Source organism: Lycium barbarum, chromosome 5 (genome assembly GCF_019175385.1).
Source record: "Lycium barbarum isolate Lr01 chromosome 5, ASM1917538v2, whole genome shotgun sequence".
Lineage (NCBI taxonomy): Eukaryota > Viridiplantae > Streptophyta > Magnoliopsida > Solanales > Solanaceae > Lycium > Lycium barbarum.
Genome location: NC_083341.1, coordinates 128136554 through 128161275, shown reverse-complemented (window position 1 = coordinate 128161275; position 24722 = coordinate 128136554). Strand labels below are relative to the sequence as shown.

At 36.7% G+C, this 24722-nt stretch overlaps 1 protein-coding gene and 1 long non-coding RNA gene across 2 annotated transcripts; both read left to right on the top strand.

The window, feature by feature from the left end:
- Positions 1–57: 57 nt before the first annotated feature.
- On the top strand, positions 58–6462 carry LOC132641505 (ultraviolet-B receptor UVR8). Its single transcript, XM_060358529.1, has 8 exons — positions 58–345; positions 1676–1828; positions 2323–2481; positions 3817–3984; positions 4169–4300; positions 4404–4493; positions 5883–5972; positions 6064–6462. The coding sequence occupies exons 1-8, from the start codon at positions 138–140 to the stop codon at positions 6255–6257; spliced, it is 1194 nt and encodes a 397-aa protein (XP_060214512.1). The 5' UTR covers positions 58–137; the 3' UTR covers positions 6258–6462.
- A 1880-nt stretch (positions 6463–8342) lies between these two features.
- On the top strand, positions 8343–9500 carry LOC132642711 (uncharacterized). Its single transcript, XR_009583310.1, has 2 exons — positions 8343–8432; positions 9147–9500. It is a non-coding gene; the product is annotated as an uncharacterized LOC132642711 (long non-coding RNA).
- The last annotated feature ends 15222 nt before the right edge of the window (positions 9501–24722 follow it).

Genomic DNA, 24722 nt, shown 5'->3' with positions numbered 1-24722 from the left:
GGGTTTTTTTTTTTTTTTTTTTTTTTTGATAATTAGAGTGTATTTTTGACCCTCGTTAAATTTTCATAACTGGCAAAGCTAATCAAAGTTGGCAAAGTAAGAAGAGAAGAGAGGAAGAAAAAAGTCTGATAGATGAGATGTCCAAAGTGATGGAAGAAACAGAAAGAGTAAAAAGCAAAGAAGAAGAAGAAATATGGAGTTGGGGAGCAGGAACAGAAGGACAATTAGCAACAGGGAAACTTCAAGATGAACATCAACCTCAACTCATTCAATCCCTTTCTTCTTCTTTTGGTCCAATCTCTCATCTCTCTTGTGGTGGTGCCCATGTCATTGCCCTTACCTCTGGTATGTTCTTTTCTCTCTACTCTACAAACTTATATTCTTTATTATATCTCTTGTTTTATGTGCTTTCTAACTTGATGGGGTTTGAGGTTTTGCAGTAAAGATAACGCCTTTTACTTGTGAGATTCAAATTCAATGGAAAACTTGATAGGGTTTTGCAGTAAAGATTATATCAGGAAAACAGAAAGAATTGATGGGGTTTAAGGTTTTGCTATAAAGATGACACCCTTTTTGGTGTGAGATTCAAATTCAATAGAAAAATGAAAATCTTGATAGGGGTTTGCAGTAAGGATGACACCTTTTTTGGGTGTGAGATTCAAATTCAATGGAAAAATGAAAAACTTGACAGGATTTCATTGTAAAGATATGACACCATATTTGGAGTGAGCTTTAATAGAGGCGGAGTTAGGATCTTGAGTTTATGGGTTCTGGATTCTAGGAAATGCAGCTTATAGAGTTCTTGATAAATTATTTATACATATGAAGTGAATTTTTAAATACAAATACAGGGATTGAGCCAAAGTTATTGGGTGTGCGAACCCTTAGGTAGTAAATATGACTCCTTTTTCTATTTATGTGTTTTTTCAACTTGATGGTGTTTAAGGTTTTGCAATAAAGATGACTCCTTTTTTTGTTTGACATTCAAATTCAGTGGACAGATGTTGGCTTTTTAAACATGGAAAAATGAAGAACTTGATAGGGTTTAAGGTTTTGCAGTAAAAATGACACCTTTTTTGGTGTGAGATTCAAATTCAATGAAAAGATATTTTTTAAAAGAAGGAAAAATGAAAAACTTGATAGGTTTTGAGGTTTTGCAGTAAAGATGACACCTTTTTGGTGTGAGATTCAAATTCAATGGAAAAATATTAAATTTTTAGAAGATGGAAAAATGAAAAAAACTTGATAGGGTTTTGCAGTAAAGATGACACTTTATTTGGAGCGAGCTTCAATGGAAGATTATACCAGCAAAAAAAAAAAAAAAAAAAAAGAAGTTGATTGGGTTCTACAGTAAAGATGGCGCCATCTTGGTGTGAGCTTCAATGGAAAAAAATTGACTTAAAAAAAATAAAAATGAAACGTCTTGATGGGTTATAGTGTGAGCTTCAATGGAAACAAATTGACTTAAAAATAAAATAAAAATGAAACGTCTTGATGGGTTATAGTTAGATGACACCATCTTGATGTGGGAACCAATGGAACATTTTGAACTTTCACAAAAAAGGAAAAAAAAAAAAAAAGCTTGTTGGGTAAAGATATCATCTTGGTATGAGATTCAACGGAAAGATTTTTACTTTTTCAAGGAAAAAATACCAAGCTTGTTTGGGTTTTGCAGGTGGAAAAGTGCTAACATGGGGGAGGGGTACTTCTGGTCAGTTAGGCCATGAGGAGATGGTGAACTGCTTACACCCAAAGTCAGTAGAGTCTTTGGAAGGCATCTTTATTACACATGCTTCTGCTGGATGGAATCACTCAGGATTTGTTTCAGGTTTGATTAAGTCTGCTTCAGCTATAAATCTAATCTGATAATGGATTACTAATTTTCATACTATCAGGTTTTTGCTTCTGAAATACTGATGAAATTGAAAGTTCATGATTGAGATTCCAATTATGTTATATGGGCTTCTCAAGTTAAAACTTAAGTCTTCACGCTTAGGGTACATTGACTGTGCAGACTAAAGCAGAATTTCATTCTTATATCGAGGAACTTTTATTCACTAGGTTACTCCTAAAGTTCTTTCCCTTATGATTGTTGAAAGCTTTTTGGGAACAGATGATATGAACTTTTCCTGTTACAGTTTAAACAAACAGATGATATGAACTTTTGTTACAACTTTTTGTTTTAGCATATTCCTGAATATTTTATGTTCTCTTGCTGCAAATATGACTTTGAATAGTTGTGGTATGTATCTGGAGGAATCTTGTTTAGCTGAATACCTGTTTTAACTTGCATTTGAGAGTAAATGTTTTAACAATTACCAGATACTGGTTACGTATTTACTTGTGGAGATGGTTCATTTGGTCAGCTTGGGCACGGGGATTATATCTCAAGATGTTTTCCTGTACAAGTGTTGCAATTCAAGACTAGGCATGTCGAGCAAATTGCTTGTGGTATGCGTCATTCACTTGTCTTACTAAAAGGTAATAATATTTTCTTTTTTTTTATTAATCTGGTTATATTAACAAAATCGATGCTTTCCAAGAATGTTGTGTGTTGTATATCTGTTCTCATTTGTATAATTGGCCATACTTCTGTCATTTTTCATATAGTTTGATAGTTAGTGCTGCAAATGCTTCTCTTTTAAACTATTGCTAGCACTATACAGCTATAATTTTGATGGGTTATATCCATGAGCCTGAAATGAAATCAGATTGTTGTGACTAGTCACAGTTAGTCACAACAATCAGGCCTGTTAACATAAGAGCTCCAGAGATTACTGCATGGTAAAGTAATTAGGTAGAATTTTCCAGTAGTTTCTTTATTCTCTTAATCACAACAAAACTATAACTAATTTAGTGTGAAATTCTGCACTCTCTCTTACAGCTTGGTTAACAGTGACGGAAAATGAAAGTTCTTCAAATAGCTAGTTCTCTAATAACTAAACAGCTATTCTGCACCATCATATCGTTAAGCAGGTTTTATGAGATATACCCCAAATATCATAAGTGGGTAAGAATATCCTATAAGTGAATTTTGTGCAGCATAGTTAGGGCCTTTTTGGAATGAGTTTTTGTACAAAATTCAATACATTCTTTGGTTATGTGCATTGTGATGATTTTTTAGGTTAGTTTTTGAAGAGGAGTTTTTAAATTTGAAAAACTGGTTCATGAAGAAAAATATTCCACTCGCAAAAAGTTTTTTTTTTTTTCAAGTGAGAAACATAACTTCAGCTTTCAATACCATTTTCAACTTCAAAAACTCTTTTTTACAAGTTTCAACCAAATTTATATCCAAACGCCTACTTAACTGTACAATTCAAGAACAGATTATTCATTATCTTTTCTGTTGGCACCAAAAACTTTAAATGCGTTTTATCAGGTCTTTGTTGTCAGTGATGTTTGATGGATAATGATCTCGGCTGCTAAAATTCAGTCTGACGTGGATTTAGGACATATATCGCAGCTTGTTAACTACTTAACTGACAGGCTACAAAATAATTGTGAAAAAAGTTTCTTCCTTGTGGTAGGGTAAAAACTGATTGTTATAGGTAATCCTAATAAATGGTACATTACTTAATAATTTCTATATATCTGGTTTCCTAGGTAATCCTAATAAATGGTACATTACTTAATAATTTCTATATATCTGGTTTCCTCACACTGTTAGGATAGAAAAAGCAGGTTGATTAGAGTTGTCCTTAAAAATTGTAACCATTATTGTGGAAGCGAGTAATCTTGTTCACACAATTGTTTGTACATAAGCATGTATATTGATTTTGGTGAAGCTGATTTTTCACTTCAATTAACTTCTGTTAGGAGATACTGAGGATCTTATCTATGGATTTGGTTCCGGAAAACGTGGTCAACTTGGTATATCTGATGACAAACAGAAGTTAGTTAGCACTCCTCAGGTTACTTTGGGTTTTGAAAATGTCAAAATCAGGAGTATCACTGCAAATGGAGATCATAGTGCAGCAATATCCGGTTAGTTTCTGAGTACTCCATATCCAATACTGAGGATTGCTCGCCCAATCTTTATCTAGTCAAAGCATCCACTACTTGGTGGTTGTAGATTCATCCCGATAAGTGAATGATAATCTTATCAAGTTGGTAATACTTTTACCTGTTATATATTGCTTAGATTTTTTATTCTTTTTGGATTTTTAAGTGAACGGGCATTTATATGTATGGGGAAGAGCATTCTGTGGAGCCCCAGATGTGTATAGGCCCCGCCGTGTTACTGCAGAGTTATATTTCAGCCAGGTTGCTTTAGGATGGAATCACGCTCTTGTATTGACAGGTATGTCAGGCTTGATCTGTATTAGTACCAATTGAGAATACATGACGGAAATATTACAATGTATATAGAAATTTAAAGACGTTCCCTTTCACCACTTTAATAGGTGACGGGGAAGTATACATGCTTGGCAGGTACAATTATAATGTTCCTACTGGAGCTCAGAAAACGAACATGATGAGTCATCGTATATCTGGTAATGATCAATAAACTTCTTGTAAGATTTTATGTAGCTCGAGTCTCTTTCTCCTGCTTCTTGAGATTGGATTCTCACAATGGATGGATTTTCACTACTTTGATTGAATCCTTGCATGGAAGAAGTAGATCTATCTGTCTTAATTAAGTTGAAAGGCGAAAATGATGCTGAAAACACCCGATACAAATGCCTAAACTTCTCACAAGATTGTGTGTTTCTATGTGGTCATGAGTTGTCAAACTGACCAAACATTTGGAAATCCCTGCTTTGCCCCATTTTTTGGACCTCTACAAGTTATAACCATATAGGAGAAACAAAACACTTACGCGAAGCAGCGCTCTGGTGGCCTTTTAGCTAAATGCTTGGCACCAAACTGCATAACAGTAGTACTGACTGCTATATATCATCAAATGCGATGACAGTTAAAGAGGGAAAGAGTAGTTTTCTGAGCGTGATTGAAAGATATCAGCCACATTCAGAAGTCCAATAAAAGAGTTAATGTTACCTGAGTGCTGAGTCTAGGAAATATCTAAAAGAAAGCATTAACTTTTGAATGTAATGGGAAGTACATTTCGAAGTCCAATAGAAGAGTTAGGTTACCTGAGTCTAGTAAATATTTGAAGAGGCAAAAAGGATTATATATTTTAACCTGAACAGAAGGAATATCGGTTGATTCAAAAGTCCAATAGAAGATTTAATGTTAGTCGAGTCTACTAAACTCAGTTACAAATTTGTCTCTCGGTTTTAACTAAAAGAAAAGCAGTTCAATAATAATTTGGCCAAGTGGATGTCAACCTTCAGAACATAATCTCAAGCCTCATTTCTTGGTCACGAACTTACTGTTCTGACCCTCTTAAATGTTTCTTAAACTTGTGATCAAGTTGATAATCTATGGTTCTTGCTATTCGATGCTGTAATCAACTAGGTCTCAATCACAAACTAGATAGGGTGCGGTCAGCTATATGAATCTTCCATATCTAGCGATCTAATTGGCCCATTTCATTCAATACGGGTAAACATGAGCGGAGCTCGGGGGTGCGTCGAAGCCCTCTTCACCGAAAAATTACACTGTATAATACAAAGTCAAAATTATTTTTTACGGAACTATCCTAGATGTTGGAGTCCCCTTGACTTCATATGTTTACTTCTTTATATTTTGAATCCCCTTGGTAAAAATCCTGGCTCCGCAATTGCTGGTAAATAGATTCTAGGGAAATTAGGGGTCCTCTAAATCTGATGCTTATTCTTACCCAGACCTAATGTAAGTTTATCAACAACAATTAAGCCTAACTATATAATGGTTAATTCTGTTTGAAATTTCAAATCACATTGTAACAAGTATTTGCCGTGGCTCGATCACTTCACAACTTTGTTTCATTTGCACTGAAGATGAAGGTGCCCTACAAAGAGTCCTTGACTTCGATAGTACAAAGGTCGTCCAAATTGGCACAGGAGCTGAGCACTCTGCCGTGATAACAGGTGAGGATCTGATGCAAAAGTTTATTGTGAGAAACCTTGAATTGCATATTAACCCGTCTTCACGTCTGGACTATTTTTAACTTTTGAGCAGATGACGGATCAGTAATGACATGGGGGTGGGGTGAACATGGTCAGCTTGGCTTAGGAGATACAAATGATCAAACAGTTCCGCAGGTTGTAAGTTTATGCAATGAACAGTCTAGGAAACCGTGTGTTGGTAGAGTTTGCTGTGGCAGTGGTTTTACATTTGTTATCAGGACGTATGCCGTGAATTCCAGTTTCTAATATAGCGATATTCAGGATTTGAAATGTAATTGTCCACTATGTTGCTTATCAAAATAATTTTTTTCTATTTTATAGCCGTCTTGGCAATAGAGGATCCATATAACCGGTCCCAATCATGTCTTATTTGTTACATACTAAAGGAATGTGGTCTGACAAGATTACACATTTGAAGAGGCAGTAAAGGGCGCGATGATGTCCAAATATAGTCCATGTGTGTGACTTTCTGAATGAAATTTATATGTCATCTTATTCCGGGGAAGCTTCCCTGCAAATCCTTGTGTGGTCACAGGTGGGGTGTACAAAGAAAATCAACAAATTGCACCAACTCCATAATTCGAGTCAAATCGAGAAAAAAACTGACTAGTGGTTTGGTTTATTTGGTATTGAAAAAAAAAAACCCCACTATAATTGGTTTGGTTTTGACTAAAAAACGTCAAATCGAACCAAATCAGTCCGACATTACATGCATAAAATTTCTAAAAATATTTTATACATAAAAATATTATTTGTAATGTAATTTATAGATATTTTTTAAACTTTTTCACTTTTACATAGTTTTTGTCTTTTAACATATTATTTCAAGCTAGGATTAAGAGTTTTATATAGTCCAATAAGTTTTATATCCCATAAAAGTTAGAGACTCTAATAAAGCCAAACAAAAATTAAATCAATACTAATGCAAACAAAAGAAATTTAATTCTAACACTAGAAATGACAATAATATTAAATTTTTATTCTTTAGTTTTGCATTGGTTTAGACAGCGAAGATACATAACATCATTTTATTTTTTCTTTAATAATTAGTCATGTAATAAATACTTATTAGTCGTACTTATTTTAGCATGACTTAGTACTTTAGGTTATGGTCATTTTCATTATGGCTTATTAATTGGCAGTATTTATTTATGCGATTTCATTATCTTCCAGAAGCGATTAAGATTAGAAATGCATAAAGATATCGGGCCAAGGTGGGGAGTGGCCCCCGTAGAGGATAAGATGCAGGAAGTGAGGTTGAAATGGTTCGGTTATGTGAAGAGGAGATGTGCGGATGTCCCGATAAGGAGGTGTGAGAGGTTGGCCTTAATAGGCTTGAGGAGGGATAGCTGTTGGCTTAAGAAGTATTGGGGGTGAGGTGATTAGACAGGACATGACACATCTTCAGCTCACCCAGGACATGCATTGATACGTGAATACGATGGGATACGACCAATTCGGTGCAAGCTCCAGCTGATGCCATTGATGTAAAAAAGTCTTCTTCTAGCTCCTCGCGGATTCTCTGTACATCACCCTTGATAGGAGGTGTGGAGATCTAGAATTAGGTAAAAGGTTAGTAGGTAGTCCGGCATATTTCTCTCCCATTCCTGAAGTATTAGTATTATTCTTGTATTTTCGTATCCTTAGATTTCTATTACTACTTGTTGTTTCTTTAGCCTCGATTATTGTATTATCTTGCTGTTGTAATCGAGGCTAAAGAAACAACAAGTAGTAATAGAAATCTAAGGATACGAAAATACAAGAATAATACTAATACTTCAGGAATGGGAGAGAAATATGCCGGACTACCTACTAACCTTTTACCTAATTCTAGATCTCCACACCTCCTATCAGTTGCTACTGCCCTTTTTTTTCCATCTTTCTTTGAGACGAGAGTCTATTGGAAACAACCTTTCTACCTTCTCAAAGTAGAAGTAAGGTCTGCGTACACAGTACCCTCCCCAGACCCACTTGTGGAATTACACTGACTTTGTTGTTGTTTGTTGTTGTGATTCATTAGCTTTTTGGTTGAATATTTTAGCACAACATCACCACTCATCTTATATTTAGTGTTATTTTCTTAAGAAATTCTTTAGTTAGACTTAGATAGTTATATTTTACTAGAAATAAAGAAATACTTGAAGCACAAATAATGTAGACATATTTCTTTGACTAACCTTTCCATATAGTCTAAAGAATTTCGTTGACCCACTAACCAAATTTGAAGTTTGGCAAAAAATCACTTAAAATAGGATTAAAGTAATAACTTTCTCCTTAGCCAGTTATTAAAGAGTTAGATACTATATAAAGGTTGTACATAGTAAGTTCTAAGCAGCACTCTAAAATTCTTACTTGACACAAAGATGTACAAGGCTTCGATTACTGTGTTTTTGGTAGTTGCTTTCCTGATCGTTTCTTGTGGTCGGTCTATTTCTTTCTCTCTTATCATTTCCGTCTGTAATCTTCATCATGTCGTTTTTAGTTTTAAATAAACAAATTTTCATTTTTACACATGAAAAATATGAAAATAACACATGAAAGATCTGAAAAATCATTTCCTTCTACTTAAATTATATTATAAGCGTACCATTTCCTGGCTCTCTCGACTGTCTCTTTATGTCAATGTCTTACACAAATCACTTACATACACAACTCAAATTGAGCATAAGTTCTAGCCTCATTAAAGTTTAATTAAAATGTGATTTAACCAAAGCTTGCGGAGTAGTACGTATGTCCCATCTTTAATTAGAGGTCTCGAGCTCTGAGAATGAAGTCGTCTTTAGAGAGGAACACTTTACCACCCAAAGTGAACTTTCTGACACAAATCTGAATTAGTCAGGATCCAAAAGGGTACCGAACAGTGGGTGAGAAATTAAAAAAAAAAGAACGTGACCATGTATGTGTCGGTAAAAGAAATTTCAGAATATATATATACATAACTAATATTGCACAGCTACTAAATTCATTAATTAGCTCTAAATTTGTCTCAATCAGACAATTTCAGTCGTCCGTGAACTCACATGCGGTATATAGTTATTTTACCTTGGATCACCTCTTGTCATATGCGGTAGTTTATAATTAAGCCCTTTCAAAATTATATCAGTATAAGATGCTAACATATTTTGTAATTTTCAGATGTGGCGACTAGCCGAAAGACGTGTAAAAATTGTGGAAATATGGAACATACAAATGCATTTGGAGGTTGTGCTTGTGTGTTTCCTTGTTTGTGTGTTAAGCATAAATTCTGCATATGCCGTCCACTGAACAAATACTCGATCGACCATGAAGATAGTGGTTCAGGTGGAAAGCTTTAACCTTGCAAGAATCTTCATATGGTTGTATTGAATATGTGGAGTTTCTACAGGTGAATCTAAAAATGTCTCTATATGGTTGATGGATACTATGTATGTGATTATGTTTACTTGCTGAAATAAACTGCAATAAAATTAGTCGGTTGCATCATGATCTGAAATATTTGTTTCTTTTCTATTTTGGATCTCAGAGCTATTTATGAATATCGTTTTGTTGGGGGGCAATGTTTGGAGGAGGGGAATTGGAGAGGTGCGAATTTTGCACCTCTAGAATGCAGGTTACAGTTTTAGTTATGAGTGAACTATCTTTTAATTGAGAAAATGGATGAATATAACCCTTTACATTTTACAAACCCTTTAGATTTACAACTAACAACATACCTAGTAAAATCTCATCAAGTGGGGTCTGGGATAGAGTGTACGCAGAACTTATCTGTACCTTTTGACGAGTAGGGAGGCTGTTTCCGAAATATAACCCTTTCCATTTGAATAAAAGAAAATAAGTCCGTAAAAAATCTTGTGTGTTATTCTCTAATCTATTACAGTGTGTTTGAAAAATAAAGAAAATGACTGCTATTTTAGAATGCAAGGTTACCGTTTTAACTACAACCGAACTATCATTTTGAGAAAATGAGTGAGTATAACCCTTTACAATTTCGAATTAAAAAAATAAGTCTGCAAAAGTTTCTTGTGTTTTATTCTCAAATATTTTATGTGTAAAGATAAAGACCTTTTATTAAATTAAAAAGCATAAAATTAAAAATAAATTTGTAAAAGGCGACAAAATCAAATTTGTAAAAGACATGATACTAACATTTAATTGTCATCCTTACGTGGTTAAATTTCAATTGTTAATTAGTCTATCAAACTTCTTTTATGAGCTCGAAATGCAAAAACTTTAATTATACTCTTTTATGACGAGACAATGTATTCTCAGGACTTATAGTTTTGGAAAGAATCAACGTAAGATGAAATGTAGTCGTTATCATTTGACGAACTGGTTGATCATTAATCTCATTTTTCTTATAGAGTTGCATTGTCGTCAATATTGTTGGAACAATCAAGAACATTCCCAGTTTGTTATTTTTGCATAATTTGATTGACATATAGAACAATATGGTATGACAGTGACCCAACATGGTAATAGATAATATTTCTTGATTGAACATTTATGTTGATCAGATGAATGTCTTGTATAATTTAAAAAACTTGATAATAATTGTTAGGATAAACACATAAGGCTTTCATTTGTAATATGCAGTTATTTTTACGTCAATATCTCCATGTAAGAGTAAAACTATATCATGGTCATACTTCATAGTCATGATATATAAATGTGTCAATTGTAAAAGATATGATACTTCAGGATAAAAAAATTCTCAAAAATACTTCTATCAGCAGATAATCTAGTGCTTTTGAAAACTCTAAACCCCAAATCCTAACATAATTGCAAAAAATACAATTAAATTATCCCAAGAGCTGGTGGCATGATTCAAGAGCATCTAATTGAAAGTAAATACAAGAAATGACACCAAACTATCTAGAAAGTTAAAAGACAACTGAAGAGGATAGTAGAATCAGAGTCTAATCAGCGAGCAACTCACTCCAAACTCTAAGTGACAGAACTCTCATCACACATAAATCACTGTAAGGGCTTTGTAACACCTCGTACCCTTTAACTAAATTACATTCATGATTCAGAAACTTAGAATCAAGACGGAATGTGTTGAGATTGAAAATTTGCTTGGAACGGTAAATGTACGTGTTATGTCGAATTGTACAGGCCGTACAATTTTGTACGGGACGTACATTCTGGGCGTACATCTTGGGGGGGGGGGGGGGAGTAACCGGAATTTTCCATACGTGGTATGACTTACGATGCACAGGACGTACTTTTGTCTCGTACAATTCAGGCAACAATATGAAGTCACTGGATTTTGACAACCAGGTACGGGCTAGGAGTACGGGCCGTACTTCAAAGTACGGGACGTACAAGTTGCCCGTACTTTTTCCGCTTCAGTGAATTGTATAAATATGTGGGTTCAGTTTTATTTCTACTTTTCACATTCTTCATGCCCTAGAACGAAGTTCCTCTTCTCCCATCAATCCAAGACATTAAGGTAAGTCATTCCAAGCCCTTCCAAGTCAATTCTAACATGTATTCACATAATTTAATATGGGAATCATCATTCCTAACCTAGGGTTTTCAAGAAAACCCATCACAAGGATTCAAGTTTAAAGCTTTTGGGATTCTTCTCAAAATTCAGACTTTTATATAGGTTTTGGAGCGTTACAGGTATGTTGGGTTTCTATCTACGTGTGGATATATCATTGTTATTCCCCACGCCACGTTATTCTGTGACAATACGAAGTTTCACCAAAACTAGGGTTTCTAGTCAAATTCATGATGACCCTAAGTACATGTACCATGATGCACCATGTTTGTATTAATAATTTGTTGTTGTGTTCATGATATTCATTTTTTGATTATTGGGAATCTGTCTGTAATCCATGAACACCCATGCTTTGTATTCCATGGGTTCTTAAATGCAAGATATGAATTATTATGCTTATTATCATGAAATTCTACATGCTTCTATGTTTTCATACAAGTTATACTATATATCTATATTCATGTTATATTACACTCATGAATTATGTTTACAATAATGTTTATGTAATTTATGATCTTTTAAGCCAATTATATCCATGTTCATATTTTGGGAGTTTCATAGATTACCGAGAAGGTTTAATTCCTGAAAACCACGCGTGCCAGCGTAGGATAAGGATCGCTCCACCCAGTTAGGACCATTCCTTCATGTTTATCCATTGCGGGTTATTGGATCCATTTATGTCATGTTCATGTCTTATACCCCAGCAAGGTACAAGATGGCTTAGCTGGTCGGGCAGAGATAAGGCGCCACGTACTTACGTGGTGGTTACATGTCGATTATACTATGGCTCTCCCACCTAAAATATTTTACTCATGTTATGTATGTATATATGTATACACACACACACACACACACACACATACACACACACACACACACACACACACACACACATACACACACATATATATATATATATATATATTATGTCAGATATACTCATGTTCATGTCTAGCTTACAGTTTCAGTTATATTATTTCATGTGCCATGCTTATTTCATTCAGTTGTTTTACATACCAGTACAATTCGAATGTACTGACGTCCCCATTATTTGTCCGGGGGCTTGCATTTCACGATGCAGATTTACAGGACAACGAATTAGCACGTTAGGACTTGCTCGTATCAGCTTTTGGTGAGCCCCATTCTATTCGGAGTGTTATCTTTATTTATGTTTATTTCAGTCATGCAATTAAGGTATGCCGGAGCCCTTGTTCCGGTAAACAGTTTAGCAGTCATACTCATACCAGAGGTTTCATAGACTAGTCAGTTATGTTATGTCAGATGTTCAGAGTCGCATCGCCAGCATTGGCTCAATATTTATTATTATATTTTCAGACTGCTTCCTCATCATGTTTAAACGGTGTTTTCAGTATTACTACGATGTCACATGTTTTATTCAGAGTATCCATGTTTTATATTGTATTCCACATCAGCTCATGCCCCATGTTGATTCAGCAAGCCATGTGGTTAGCTCGGTCATATGCAGCAAGGCACTGAGTGTCGTGTTACGCTCAGACCATGGTTCGGGGCGTGACAAAGCTTGGTATCGGATCCTAGGTTCAAGTGTCTTTGTCACGACCCAACCCGTCGTGATGGCACCCACACTAATCCCCCTGGTGGGCGAACCATCCCCTTAACAAATTATTCATTCATTTGTACCATTATAAATCCATAACAAGAAATAAGATCATAAAAATGTCTGTCATGCTATAAATAAAATAAAGATGCAGAAGTCTAACTATTACAACCCCAAAACCTGAAAGTCATCGTACAAGGACTCTAAAACATAAAGCCGTCTAAGAAATAATAGCTGTCTGAAATAACATAAATGTCTGAAATTAAGTAGACATCAAGATGGAAAAGATCTTCAGGTGGCATGGCGTGGATAGGAGCTCACCATCTGATATGGACAGGAAATAGCCTCAAGCTAGATGTGAGGTCTGGAAGAAGTCTCTGGCACACAATCTGCAGAAGAAGTCTCTGGCACACAATCTGCACTCAAATAAAAAGTGCAGCAAGGTAGTATCAGTACAAACACTATTAACCGTAGATATCATATGCCGACTAAGATTAGTATCATGCATACGTTGTAAAACCAACAAAATAGGCACATAGGCACAATAACACAACAATATCAAGAGCCAATCATCAACCAGTCCACAATACACCACAAGAATAAGATAAGTCTAATGCAATGCAATACAATGCAACCAATGATAGTTCTCAACTGTACACACATGCCAGCAACTATTTTCGCTCATTAGGCATGACCTGCAGGGGACTCGTGGTGTCCGTGTACCACTCGCTCCGGAACTAACCTCGGATCACGTGTCCATAACTAGGCCACATCCTCATCCCTTATCAAATGTGTATGTATATATATATATATATATATATATATATATATATATATATATATATATATCTGATCACAATGTGCATCTCAACGTATTCTAGTCCAACAGTCAATATGGAATATGATCAGTCAATAAATTCAATATCAATAAATGCAAAGCACCATGCCACAAGTCATAATAGGACTAAGTTAATTCAACTCAACAACAGCAAGAATATGCAACCATCTCAATCAACAAGAGTATATATTGGCTCATTCCTTCTCATAACTTAGCAAATCCAACTCAGGTTTCAGTACATAAAGTAATAGCGATAAGCCACATAATTCAGCAATCAGTACCAAAATAAGTAATATCCAACCAGATGTCATGTTCGAAGACCTATACATGCTTTCTCCCATCAATTCTACTACATATACAATCAACTAATCAAAGTCTAACTCAAGTAAACCATAACCTACCTCAGATGCAGAACTGGAACAATGCAAGCTACTCCGCGAGAGCTTTCCCCTTTCGCAATGCTTTGGAACGCTCAAAGTCTAGCAATATAACGCTAAGTAAGCAATAAACCTTCTAATCATATAAGAACAACAATTGGGGAAGAAGACCCAATTACTTCTACCCCTTTCAAATGGGCGAACTATCACTTTATAATGAATTTATCATAATCTCAATCCCAACAATCATAATCTTTCAATTTGTGGGTTCTAATCTAATTACCCTTTTCAAAACAGATTTTAGGGCATAATTTCCATTTTTATTAAAACCCTAAGTCTCAATACACTATTCTCATCATTATTAATTAAATTCTCATCCTAGAAAGTGATACTCTAACTCCCAGGTGATAGAACAGCAATAAAATCAACATTCCACAATTTATTTAAGGGTTTATCAATTCTAGGGTTCTAGGGCCTTTACCTACCATTAATGGACCTTAGGATAGTCATGCGACTTGAAGAAGAAAGGGGAATGCAGTACATAAAGGTTAGGACTTACCTTCAAGAAGGAACTTCCTCCTAGCCTTAGAAAATCTCTTCTCACTTTCTTGGGAACTGTGTCACACCCCAATCCCGATAGGGCGTGACGGGCACCCGACCCTTACTTATAGCCGAGCGAACCTGCTGGATCTCATGGTACTCATAATCCTTAAGTCATGAACTAAAATGCATAGGGAAAACTTTTAACAAAAACATTCTTTTTATCTTTCTCGAATCAAATAAAATTTATAATCATATAAATCTGTAAAGTGATGCATAATGAATACATCGGCTTATATAGCCGCATACAAGACTGGCAGGCTAAATACGTGACTTTGTCTGCAAAGTCTCTAACATAAATCATTATACCATGACATGGATACTCTGACTCGGCAACACTTCGGAAAGAAATGGAGCTCGCCGCATCCCGCTGGAACATCTTCTAGCAATGTCTTCTACTCATCTGTATGCACCTGCGTGGCATGAAACCCAGCGCCCACAAGAAGGGGCGTCAGTACGAATAATGTACCGAGTATGTAAGGCATGAGTAACAATGTAACATAGATATGGAAAGTAACAAGGAATAAGAGATAACTTGTACATCTGAATGCCTCGTAGGGCGGATGTCATGCATGCTTAGCCTTTTAAAAAACATTTCAATATATATACATAGTAACATGCCCGGCCATTAAGGCTCGGTGTCATATATAAAATGTCATGCCCGGTCATTAAGGCTCGGTGTTATCATCATTAGCCTGCGTCCAGGCCTCCCGCGTCTGGGGCAATATCATAACATGCCCACTGCAGTGGTGTGCACATCTACGTGCCTGCCCGGCTGACTATAGCGCGGCGCGGTGTGAGAAAATACATACATATATATAAAGCATGCATAAGAGCCCAATCAAAAGCCACAACTATATCAGAGTGACGTAAGGTCGGTAGCCTCCGATTGTATTATGGAATACTCATCGTCGCTTTGTCTCACCTTGAAGGAACAATTATTTTAAGGTGAGACTATCGATGAAGAATAGAATTAAGAGAAAACATAGAATAGGATCGTAAATCTCATAAGGCATCAATTCATATACTTTGGAAGATTTAGAATAAAGTCACCATCCATGAATAAATTGAGAAATCAATAAATAGCTCGACATTCTCATATCGTCATTGAAATCGTAAACTTGAAACCTTTGAACATAAAATCGTTCTCATCATGGTCATCATAATAATATAAAGCTCATCTACATGGAAATCTCTGTGAATACAAATTATCTCATAATAACATGAAATCCGTATGCCTTGGAGCTTAGATAAATAAATCCCTCATAATCATCGTCATGGTTATCATAAAAGAAATCATTCATATTTGCCATCATAAAACTTTAAGAGTCATAAATTCCTAACATTCTTGGAAATGAAAATTTTTATGGAATCCATACATAGTTTGGTAGGAAAAGATTCATGCTTTTGGAAATTCGATAACCTCATAAGGATCACGAAAGTCATGGGTTTCTAGCATTTGCAGAATCAATGATATTATGGATACGACACAAAGGTTTATAACGAAAAGATCATGCCTTTAGAAAGAAGGGGACTAGCCTTAACATACTTGGAAGAAAGTTCTTGACTTCTAACTTACTTCTCGTCTTGCACCTCTCTTAAGAATTATTCGTAGCCTCGTAATCTACATCTACAACCATTCATACTATTATTAGAATCATCATCATACGCTCGACTCCAAACTTTAATTAAAATCCTTTTAAGGTTCTGTCGAAATTCGGGCAGCATTTCCCCTGTTTATATGCCTCGCCCGAAATTCCAATTCAATAACCAACAACATCAACAACAATACCAATAGTCGTAATAGCATTTCCAACACCAACATATGCCATAAAACAACCCACACACTATTTTCCAAATTTCTCAACCAACCCACTTGTGATACAACTATTTAATAATCTTTACTTTTGTAAGGAAGTTGAAATTAATACCAACACGTCAATAACAACATCCTCAACATTCTACAAGATGATTATATACATATTTTATCCAAAATTTTCTTCAAACCTCAATCCATAATTCAACAACCTCAACACAACAAAATATAACCTTTATTCTGGCAATTATTTCTTAATCCATGTTGATAAAGAAAGAAATTTAATGATTCATACCTTGTATTTACCAAAGTAAAAAAATCTTCAATTTTTCACTTGCTCCCAAGCTCCTCCAACTCCAAAATGAAATCATATTTGTGACTATGCGTTGCCCGGACTTCGATTAGTACTTGTAGCTTCAAATTTCACTCAAATCCTCACTTTTATGTGGGATTTATGGGCCCTTTTTCTTGCTGATTTTTCTGGAATGTTTTGGAACATTTTGGATGAAAAAAATGGGGTTTTAACCCTTTTATAGTGGGTGGGCCGTCGGTACTGTAGCAGTACTGTAGCTGTGCTGTTTCTGCGCGACAGTTCAGTTTGTAACGTCTATAATTCTCTACTCCGACGTCCTATCAACGAGCGGTTTGTTGCATTACAAACTAGACTCGACGAACTTAATTTTAGGATTTTGAAACACCTTAAAACTCCAACTATACATGGAGATATACCCCTCCAAAGTTGACTAAAACTCCTTCCAGCATTTCTCAAATTTTCGTCGAACTTATTTTCTTCAATTTGCTCGATCTCGAAATATTCCGAAACTCTCCATACATGATATTAATCACTTATTATACTAATAATGTCCATGTTCTCGTGTTTCAAAATACTCTTTCCCGATTACGACTTACGAGATCGTAATTCACCCTTTTTCTTCGTTGTTACATATTTCCCATGACTTGTACCTCCCAAAACGGCATGGGACATCTCCGACACTCCATTACTACGGTGATGTACATGTCATGCTCATGTTCGGAAAATACGGGGTGTAACAAACTGTTTTTGGTGTTATGTGGTGAATGACTTCGAAATTTGCAATATAAAAAATGGGTTTCTGTCTCGTGTCAACTGCTGCAATAGTCATAGCTTCACTGCAGCTGTCTCGTTGTAGCAAAAAATCCCACAGCTAAGGCGAGCCTCATTAAGCAAGAATTTCGGTGGCGGCAACCAGCACCCCACTGTGGCTGACTCGCTGTAGCGGCCCCCTGTCCGCTGCAGCGGTCGCATCCGACCAGTGACCCCTGATTTTCTACCAGATTTTCATCTAAAATCCTGACATCAATCCGAGGCCCTACAGACGCAAACCAAACATGCACAAAGATGTAAAAACAGGCTTCGGACTCACTTGTGGCCTCGAAATTCACAACGGAGGTCTAATTTACTAAGTTAATCCCCCAATGAAAATAAGTCAAGTTTTCAAACAAGTGCACATATAAAATCAAATGCCTTTATTTCAGAATTCTCTCCCTTAATTTATCACGAGACTCGCTCCTAGACTCAGAAATGAACCGGCAGGGGTAAAATGGTAAAAATGCATATAACGACTTAGCGGGTCGTTACAGTTTTAAGGAGTCTATGAAACCGTGTCTAGTGGGGTCACTTTTATGTGTGTGTGGCACCTATACATATAAACAGTTGACCACCAAGGCATCTAGGATTGTCTCACTTCTTTCATACTCTAGATCGTGCAGTTAGGACTATGCTTTCAGGAATTCTTCTAACTCGTGTGTATTACGTATTGCAGAAAATGCTGCGAAAATAAAGTACACTAGAAGGATGTTAATTACTAGCCAAAAGGATACTGCTGAGGACTCTCAGACTCAGGAAGTTCACACCGAGGCTCAGGGGCTTGCACCGGATGCAGTGCCCTCGACTGAAACCCTAGCTACAGAAGGGCCTGCGGAGGTCCGTCCTATAGTTACTTTGCAGCGCAGTGCTACTGACATGTATGTTAGGGGAGCTATTCAGCTGCTCACCCAAATTGTTACTAACCAGGCTCAACGTCAGGAAACGGCTCCTAGCACAGGTGCTAGTGAAGGGCCGAATAGCTCTAGGACCAAGCAATTCCTGAATATGACGCCTCCAGTGTTCATAGGGTCTCTTAAGGTGGAGGATCAACAAAACTTCATTGATGGGCTTCAGAAAGTTTTTTGTGTTATGCATGCCACTGAGACAGAAGCAGCAGAGTTGGGAGCTTATCAGTTGCAGGGTGTTGCTCATATTTTGTATAAGACGTGGGAATAGTCTTGAGCGAAAGATTCATCCTCAACAACTTGGGATGCGTTTGTAGATGCTTTCATTAACCACTTTCAGCCGATTGAATTCAGAGAGACGAAGGCCTACGAATTTAAGAGACTCAGGAAGAATGATATGAGTGTGAATGAGTACTATCTCAAGTTTGTTTCCTTAGTTAAGTATGCTTAGTATATGGTCCCTAATATAAGGGCCTTAGTTAGGCGATTTGTGTTGGGCCTTATACCCGACTTATATGGTGATGTAAATATTGCTGCACAGAATGAGAGGATGACTATCACCAAGATGGTTGCTTTTGTTTAGGGTATTGAGGACAAAATGAAAGAAGAAGAAGCTCTTCAGATAGAAAAAGATAGAGAGTTTAATAAAAGAGCTAAGTTTGCAAGTAACTTCAGTTATGGGGGAGGTGGAGGTAGGAAATTGTTCAAGAACAAGTCATCAGCCCGCTCCATCTGCAGCCAGTGCCCCAGCCCCAAAGTTCATAAATGATCAGAAGAGACAAAATTTTAGGCCAACCTACTCGTATTCTCAGGCTAGTGTGGGTCAGCAGACTTATGATAATCCGGTCTGTAGTAAGTGTGGTAAGAGACACCGAGGGGAATGTCGCATGGATATGGATACATACTATGGGTGTGGCCAACGGGGCTATTTTCAAAAGGACTGTCCATCAGCGAGACAGGGTACCGGTGGTAACGTGGCTCAGTCCACTAATTCAGCAACTCCTCGGAATTCTCAAGCCCAGTCAAGGCATGGTGCAGTTAGTCTTGTAATGCAGGAGGAGGAAGGAACCGCTTGTATACTTTAGAATGTCGTCAGGATACAGAGGAACGTGCGAATGTTGTCACAAGTACACTAACAATTTTCACTTTCGAAGTTTATGTCCTTATAGACCCAGGATCCACCCTATCTTATGTAACCCTATTTATTTCTAAGAAATTTTGGATAGAACCAGAAAAGTTGCATGAACCCTTTGAAGTGTCCACTCCAGTTGGAGATTTAGTTATTGCTAGACGTATTTATAGGGGTTGCCAAGTTTTAGTCTATTACCACAGAACCATAACCAACTTAGTAGAATTAGAGATGGTAGACTTTAATGTGATCATGGGTATGGATTGGTTAGCCTCATGTTATGCCACAATAGGTTGTAGTACCAAAATCGTAAGATTTTCAGTAGTACCCCGGGGTGGATCTATTTCCTATCTTAAAGACAGAAAGATGATTTACAAGGGGTATATCTATCACTTAATTTGAGTCAGGGATACGAATACCTAGATCCCAACTCTCCAGTCCGTATCAATTGTTAATGAGTTTCCAGAAGTTTTTCCGAAGGATCTTCCCGGAGTTCCTCCTGATAGGGAGATAGACTTTAGAATTGATCTACTTCCAGGCACTGAGCCGATATCTCTTTCGCTATACAGAATGGCTCCAGCTGAGTTAAAAGAGTTAAAGACCAGTTGAAAGATCGTCTTATTGACAAAAGATCTATTAGGCCTAGTGTCTCACTTTGGGTCGCGCCAGTCTTGTTTATCCAAAAGAACGATGGTTCCTTACGCATGTGTATTGACTACTGCCAGTTGAACAAAATTACCATTAAGAACAATTATCCTCTCCTCAGAATAGATGATTTATTGACCAACTTCAGGGTGCTCAGTGTTATTCTAAGATTGACCTCAGATAAAGATACCATCAGCTAAAGGTTAAGAAAGTTGATATTTTGAAGACCGCTTTCAGAACCCGTTATGGTCACTTCGAATTTCTTGTCATGTCTTTTGGGTTGACAAATGTGCCAGCTGCTTTCATGGACCTCATGAATAAAGTCTTCAAGCCTTATCTTGGTCTTTTCGTCATTTTCTTCATTGAAGATATTTTGGTGTATTCCCGTAGTAAGACTGAACATGCAGAGCATCTCAGAATAGTGTTGCAGACACTTCAGGATGGTGAGCTTTATGCTAAATTTTCAAAGTGTGAATTTTGGCTTAAGTCTGTGGCTTTTCTAGGCCATGTAATCTTAGGTGAAGGTGTGGATGTTGATTCTCAGAAAATAGATGACGTCAAGAATTTGCCCAGATCCACCTCAGTTTTAGATATAAGAAGTTTCTTGGGTCTGGCAGGCTATTATAGGTGTTTTGTAGAGGGTTTTTCCTCTATCTCAGCTCCATTGACTAAGCTAACTTAGAAGAAGGTCAAATTTCAATGGTCAGATGCGTGTGAGCAAAGTTTCTAAGAGTTGAAGAAGAGGTTGACTTCTGCTCCAGTTTTAACGCTACCAAAAGTAACCGAAGGGTTTATAGTTTATTGTGATGCTTCGGGAATTGGTCTCGGATGTGTCTTAATGCAACATGGTAAGGTTGTAGCTTATGCATCCCGACAACTTAAGGCTCATGCAAAGAATCATCCGACTCATGACTTGGAATTGGCAGCCGTGGTTTTTGCACTTAAGATATGGCGTCATTATTTGTATGGAGTGCATGTTGACATTTTCATCGATCACAAAAGCCTGCAGTATATTTTCAAGTAACGAAAGCTGAATCTTAGACAAAGAAGATGGCTCGAATTGTTTAAGGATTATGATGTAGATATTCTCTATCATCCAGGGAAGGCAAATGTTGTAGCCGATGCTCTTAGTTGGCTTTCCATGGGAAGTTTAGCTCACATTGAGGCAGATAAGAGAATTATGACCAAGGAAGTTCACCACTTAGCTAACCTAGGAGTTTGACTCTTGGACTCCGAAGATGATGAAGTTGTTGTTCAGAACAGGGCTGATTCCTCCGTAGTAGCCGAAGTGAATGAGAAACAGTTTAGTGATCTCTATTTATTGCAGCTGAAAGAGAGGATTCACAAGCGTAAGACAACGGCTTTCGAACAAGGGGGAGATAATGGTAGTTTGAGGTACAAAGGCAGGCTATATGTTCAAGATATTGATGAGCTTAGAGAGAGAATTATGTTAGAAGCTCACAATTCCAGGTATGCCATCCATCCAGGTTCCACGAATATGTATCATGACCTTAAGGAAATTTATTGGTGGAATGATATGAAAAAGAATGTCGCAGATTTTGTAGCTTAGTGTCCGAATTGTCAGCACGTGAAACTCACGGACCAGAGGCCTGGTGGATTGGCTCAGAATACCATTATTTCAGATCGTTGTGCTCAATTTATAGCGAACTTTTGGAAATCCTTTCAGAAGGGATTGGGAACCAAGGTTAACCTCATCACAACTTTCATCCGCAGACAGATGGTCAGGCAGAGCGTACTGTCACACCCCTATCAGGAGTATGACGGGCTCCGACCCGTAGGCCGGGAACCACTTGACTTATCCATTACTTTGAACATTATAAACTATAACTCAAAGAACACCTGCATGCAGAAAAGGCCCAACATAGAAATATCTGATCATTCAGCACATATGTTCATATGCGGACCGACAAGGTCGTCACAACATAACGTATATCATAAAGCCGATAAGGCTAACAGTAAAGTATCAAGAGCTCAAAATAAGGCCGACAAGGCCACCAAATTATTATACAACAATATGAACCGGTAGGGCTATAAAACATCTAACTGTACACACACATCTACGAGCCTCTACATAGAATACGATGATCATAAGGACAATACCAAATACTCTGCAGCTCCGAAGTAAGTGGAGTGCTCGTGAGAATTCGTTGATAGAACACCTACAGGTCTGATCCATCTCCCTGCCTGAGTGACGTAAGGTCGGTAACCTCTGATTTTCATTATGGAATTATCATCATCGCTATATCTCACCTTGAAGGAACAATTATTATAAGGTGAGATCAGCAACAATGAATAAAATCGAGAAAATCATGAAGTAATCTCAATAATGTCATAATAGTATTAACATCATAAGCTTTGGAATTTCTAGAATTAAAATCATCATCATCATAATCATCATAGAAATATTCTCATCTTTAACATCGTCATTCATATTGTAAAAACATGTCCGTTGTTGTTGTTGTCATAAAATCATATAGAATCATAAATCTTTGACTCGGAAAATAGGGACATTTTGGAAAATATTTATGGATTATCAAGAAAGAAGTCATGCCTTTGAACCATAAACTCTATGAATTATGAATTTCTAGCTTTTGAGAATAAGAATATTCTTTGGAAAACATTGATGGATTCACATAAAGGGATCATGGGACATTTGGAAAACACCTATTGGATTCATAAGAAAGGAATCATGCCTTTAGAAGAAAGGGACTAGCCTTAACATACCTGGAAGATAACTTCTCAACTACCAACTTACTTCCTGTCTTGCAATTTACTTAAGATTATTCGTAGCCTCGTAATCTACATATACAACCATTCATACTATTGTTAGGCTCATCTTTATACGCTCGTCTTAAACCCTTAATTTAAATCCATTTAGAATCTGCCGAAATTCGGGCAGCATCTCCCCTATTTATATGCCTAGCCCGAAATCACAATCCAATAACCAACAACAACAACAACAATACCAACATCACAACAACATTATCAACTCCAATAGGCTCCATAAAACATCTCACACGATGTTTTCCAAGTTTCTCAACTATCCAACTTATTATACGACTATGTAATAACTATATCTCTGTAAATAAACTGAAATTAATATTAATAAGGAGAGATTCATACCTTATTATTTCTAGAGCAGCAATATGTTCAATATTTACTTTGAATCCAAGCCAATTCCGCCGCAAGACAATATTATAATCACAACCGCACGTTACTCGGACCTCGATTAATACTCCGTCACTTGAAATTATTCAAAATCCTCACTTTTGTGATGTATATTTGCTCTATTATGCTTTCTGATTTTTTTGGAATATTTGAGAGATTTTTATGACCAAAAAGAGGGGTTTTAACCCTTTATAAGTGGGTAAAGTCGGTGGCACTGTAGCAGCGTTGTTTCTGCTCTGTCAGCTGAATTTGTAACGTCCATAATTCTCTACTCCAATGTCGTATCGATGAGAGGTTTATTGCATTGGAAACTAGACTCGACGAAATTCATTTTAGGCTTTTGAAACACCTTAAATCTCCCCATATACCTAGAGATATACCCCTCCAAAGTTGACCCAAAATTCTGTCCTTAATTCTGTCAACTTGTTCCAAATTTTCGACAAACTCATTTTCGTTGATTTGCTTGGTCCTGGAATCTTCCACAACTCCCCCTGCATGATATTTATCATTTATTATACTTGATAATGTCCATGTTCTTGTGTTTCAAGATAGTCTTTCCCGATTACGACTTACGAGATCGTAATTCATCCTTTACTTCATTGTTACGTACTTCCCATGGCTTGTACCTTTCAAAACATCATGGTACGTCTCCAATACTCCATTACTACGGTGATGTACATGGCATGCTCATGCTCTGAAGTGCGGGGTGTAACACATGTACTGTTCAGACTCTTGAGCACATGTTGAAAGCACGTGTCCTAGATTTCAAAGGTAATTGGGATGACCACTTGCATCTCATTGAGTTTTCTTATAATAACAGTTATCATGCTAGTATCAAGATGGCACCATTTGAAGCTCTGTATAGGCTAAGGTGTAGATCACCCATTGGTGAAGTAGAGTTGTTGGGACCAGATTTGGTCTATCAAACTATAGAGAAAGTCAAATTGATTCAAGAGCGATTGAGAACGGCTCAAAGTCATCAGAAGTCCTATACAGATGTCCAGTGCAGATATTTAGAATTCTAA

What these genes read in the sequence shown, in the direction of transcription:
- LOC132641505 (XM_060358529.1), top strand. Translation starts at nt 138, where the DNA reads ATGTCCAAAGTGATGGAAGAAACAGAAAGAGTAAAAAGCAAAGAAGAA. An exon ending in GATGAGTCATCGTATATCTG is followed by an intron (nt 4,494 to 5,882) that starts GTAATGATCAAT and finishes TTTGCACTGAAG; the next exon opens with ATGAAGGTGCCCTACAAAGA. An exon ending in GCACTCTGCCGTGATAACAG is followed by an intron (nt 5,973 to 6,063) that starts GTGAGGATCTGA and finishes ACTTTTGAGCAG; the next exon opens with ATGACGGATCAGTAATGACA.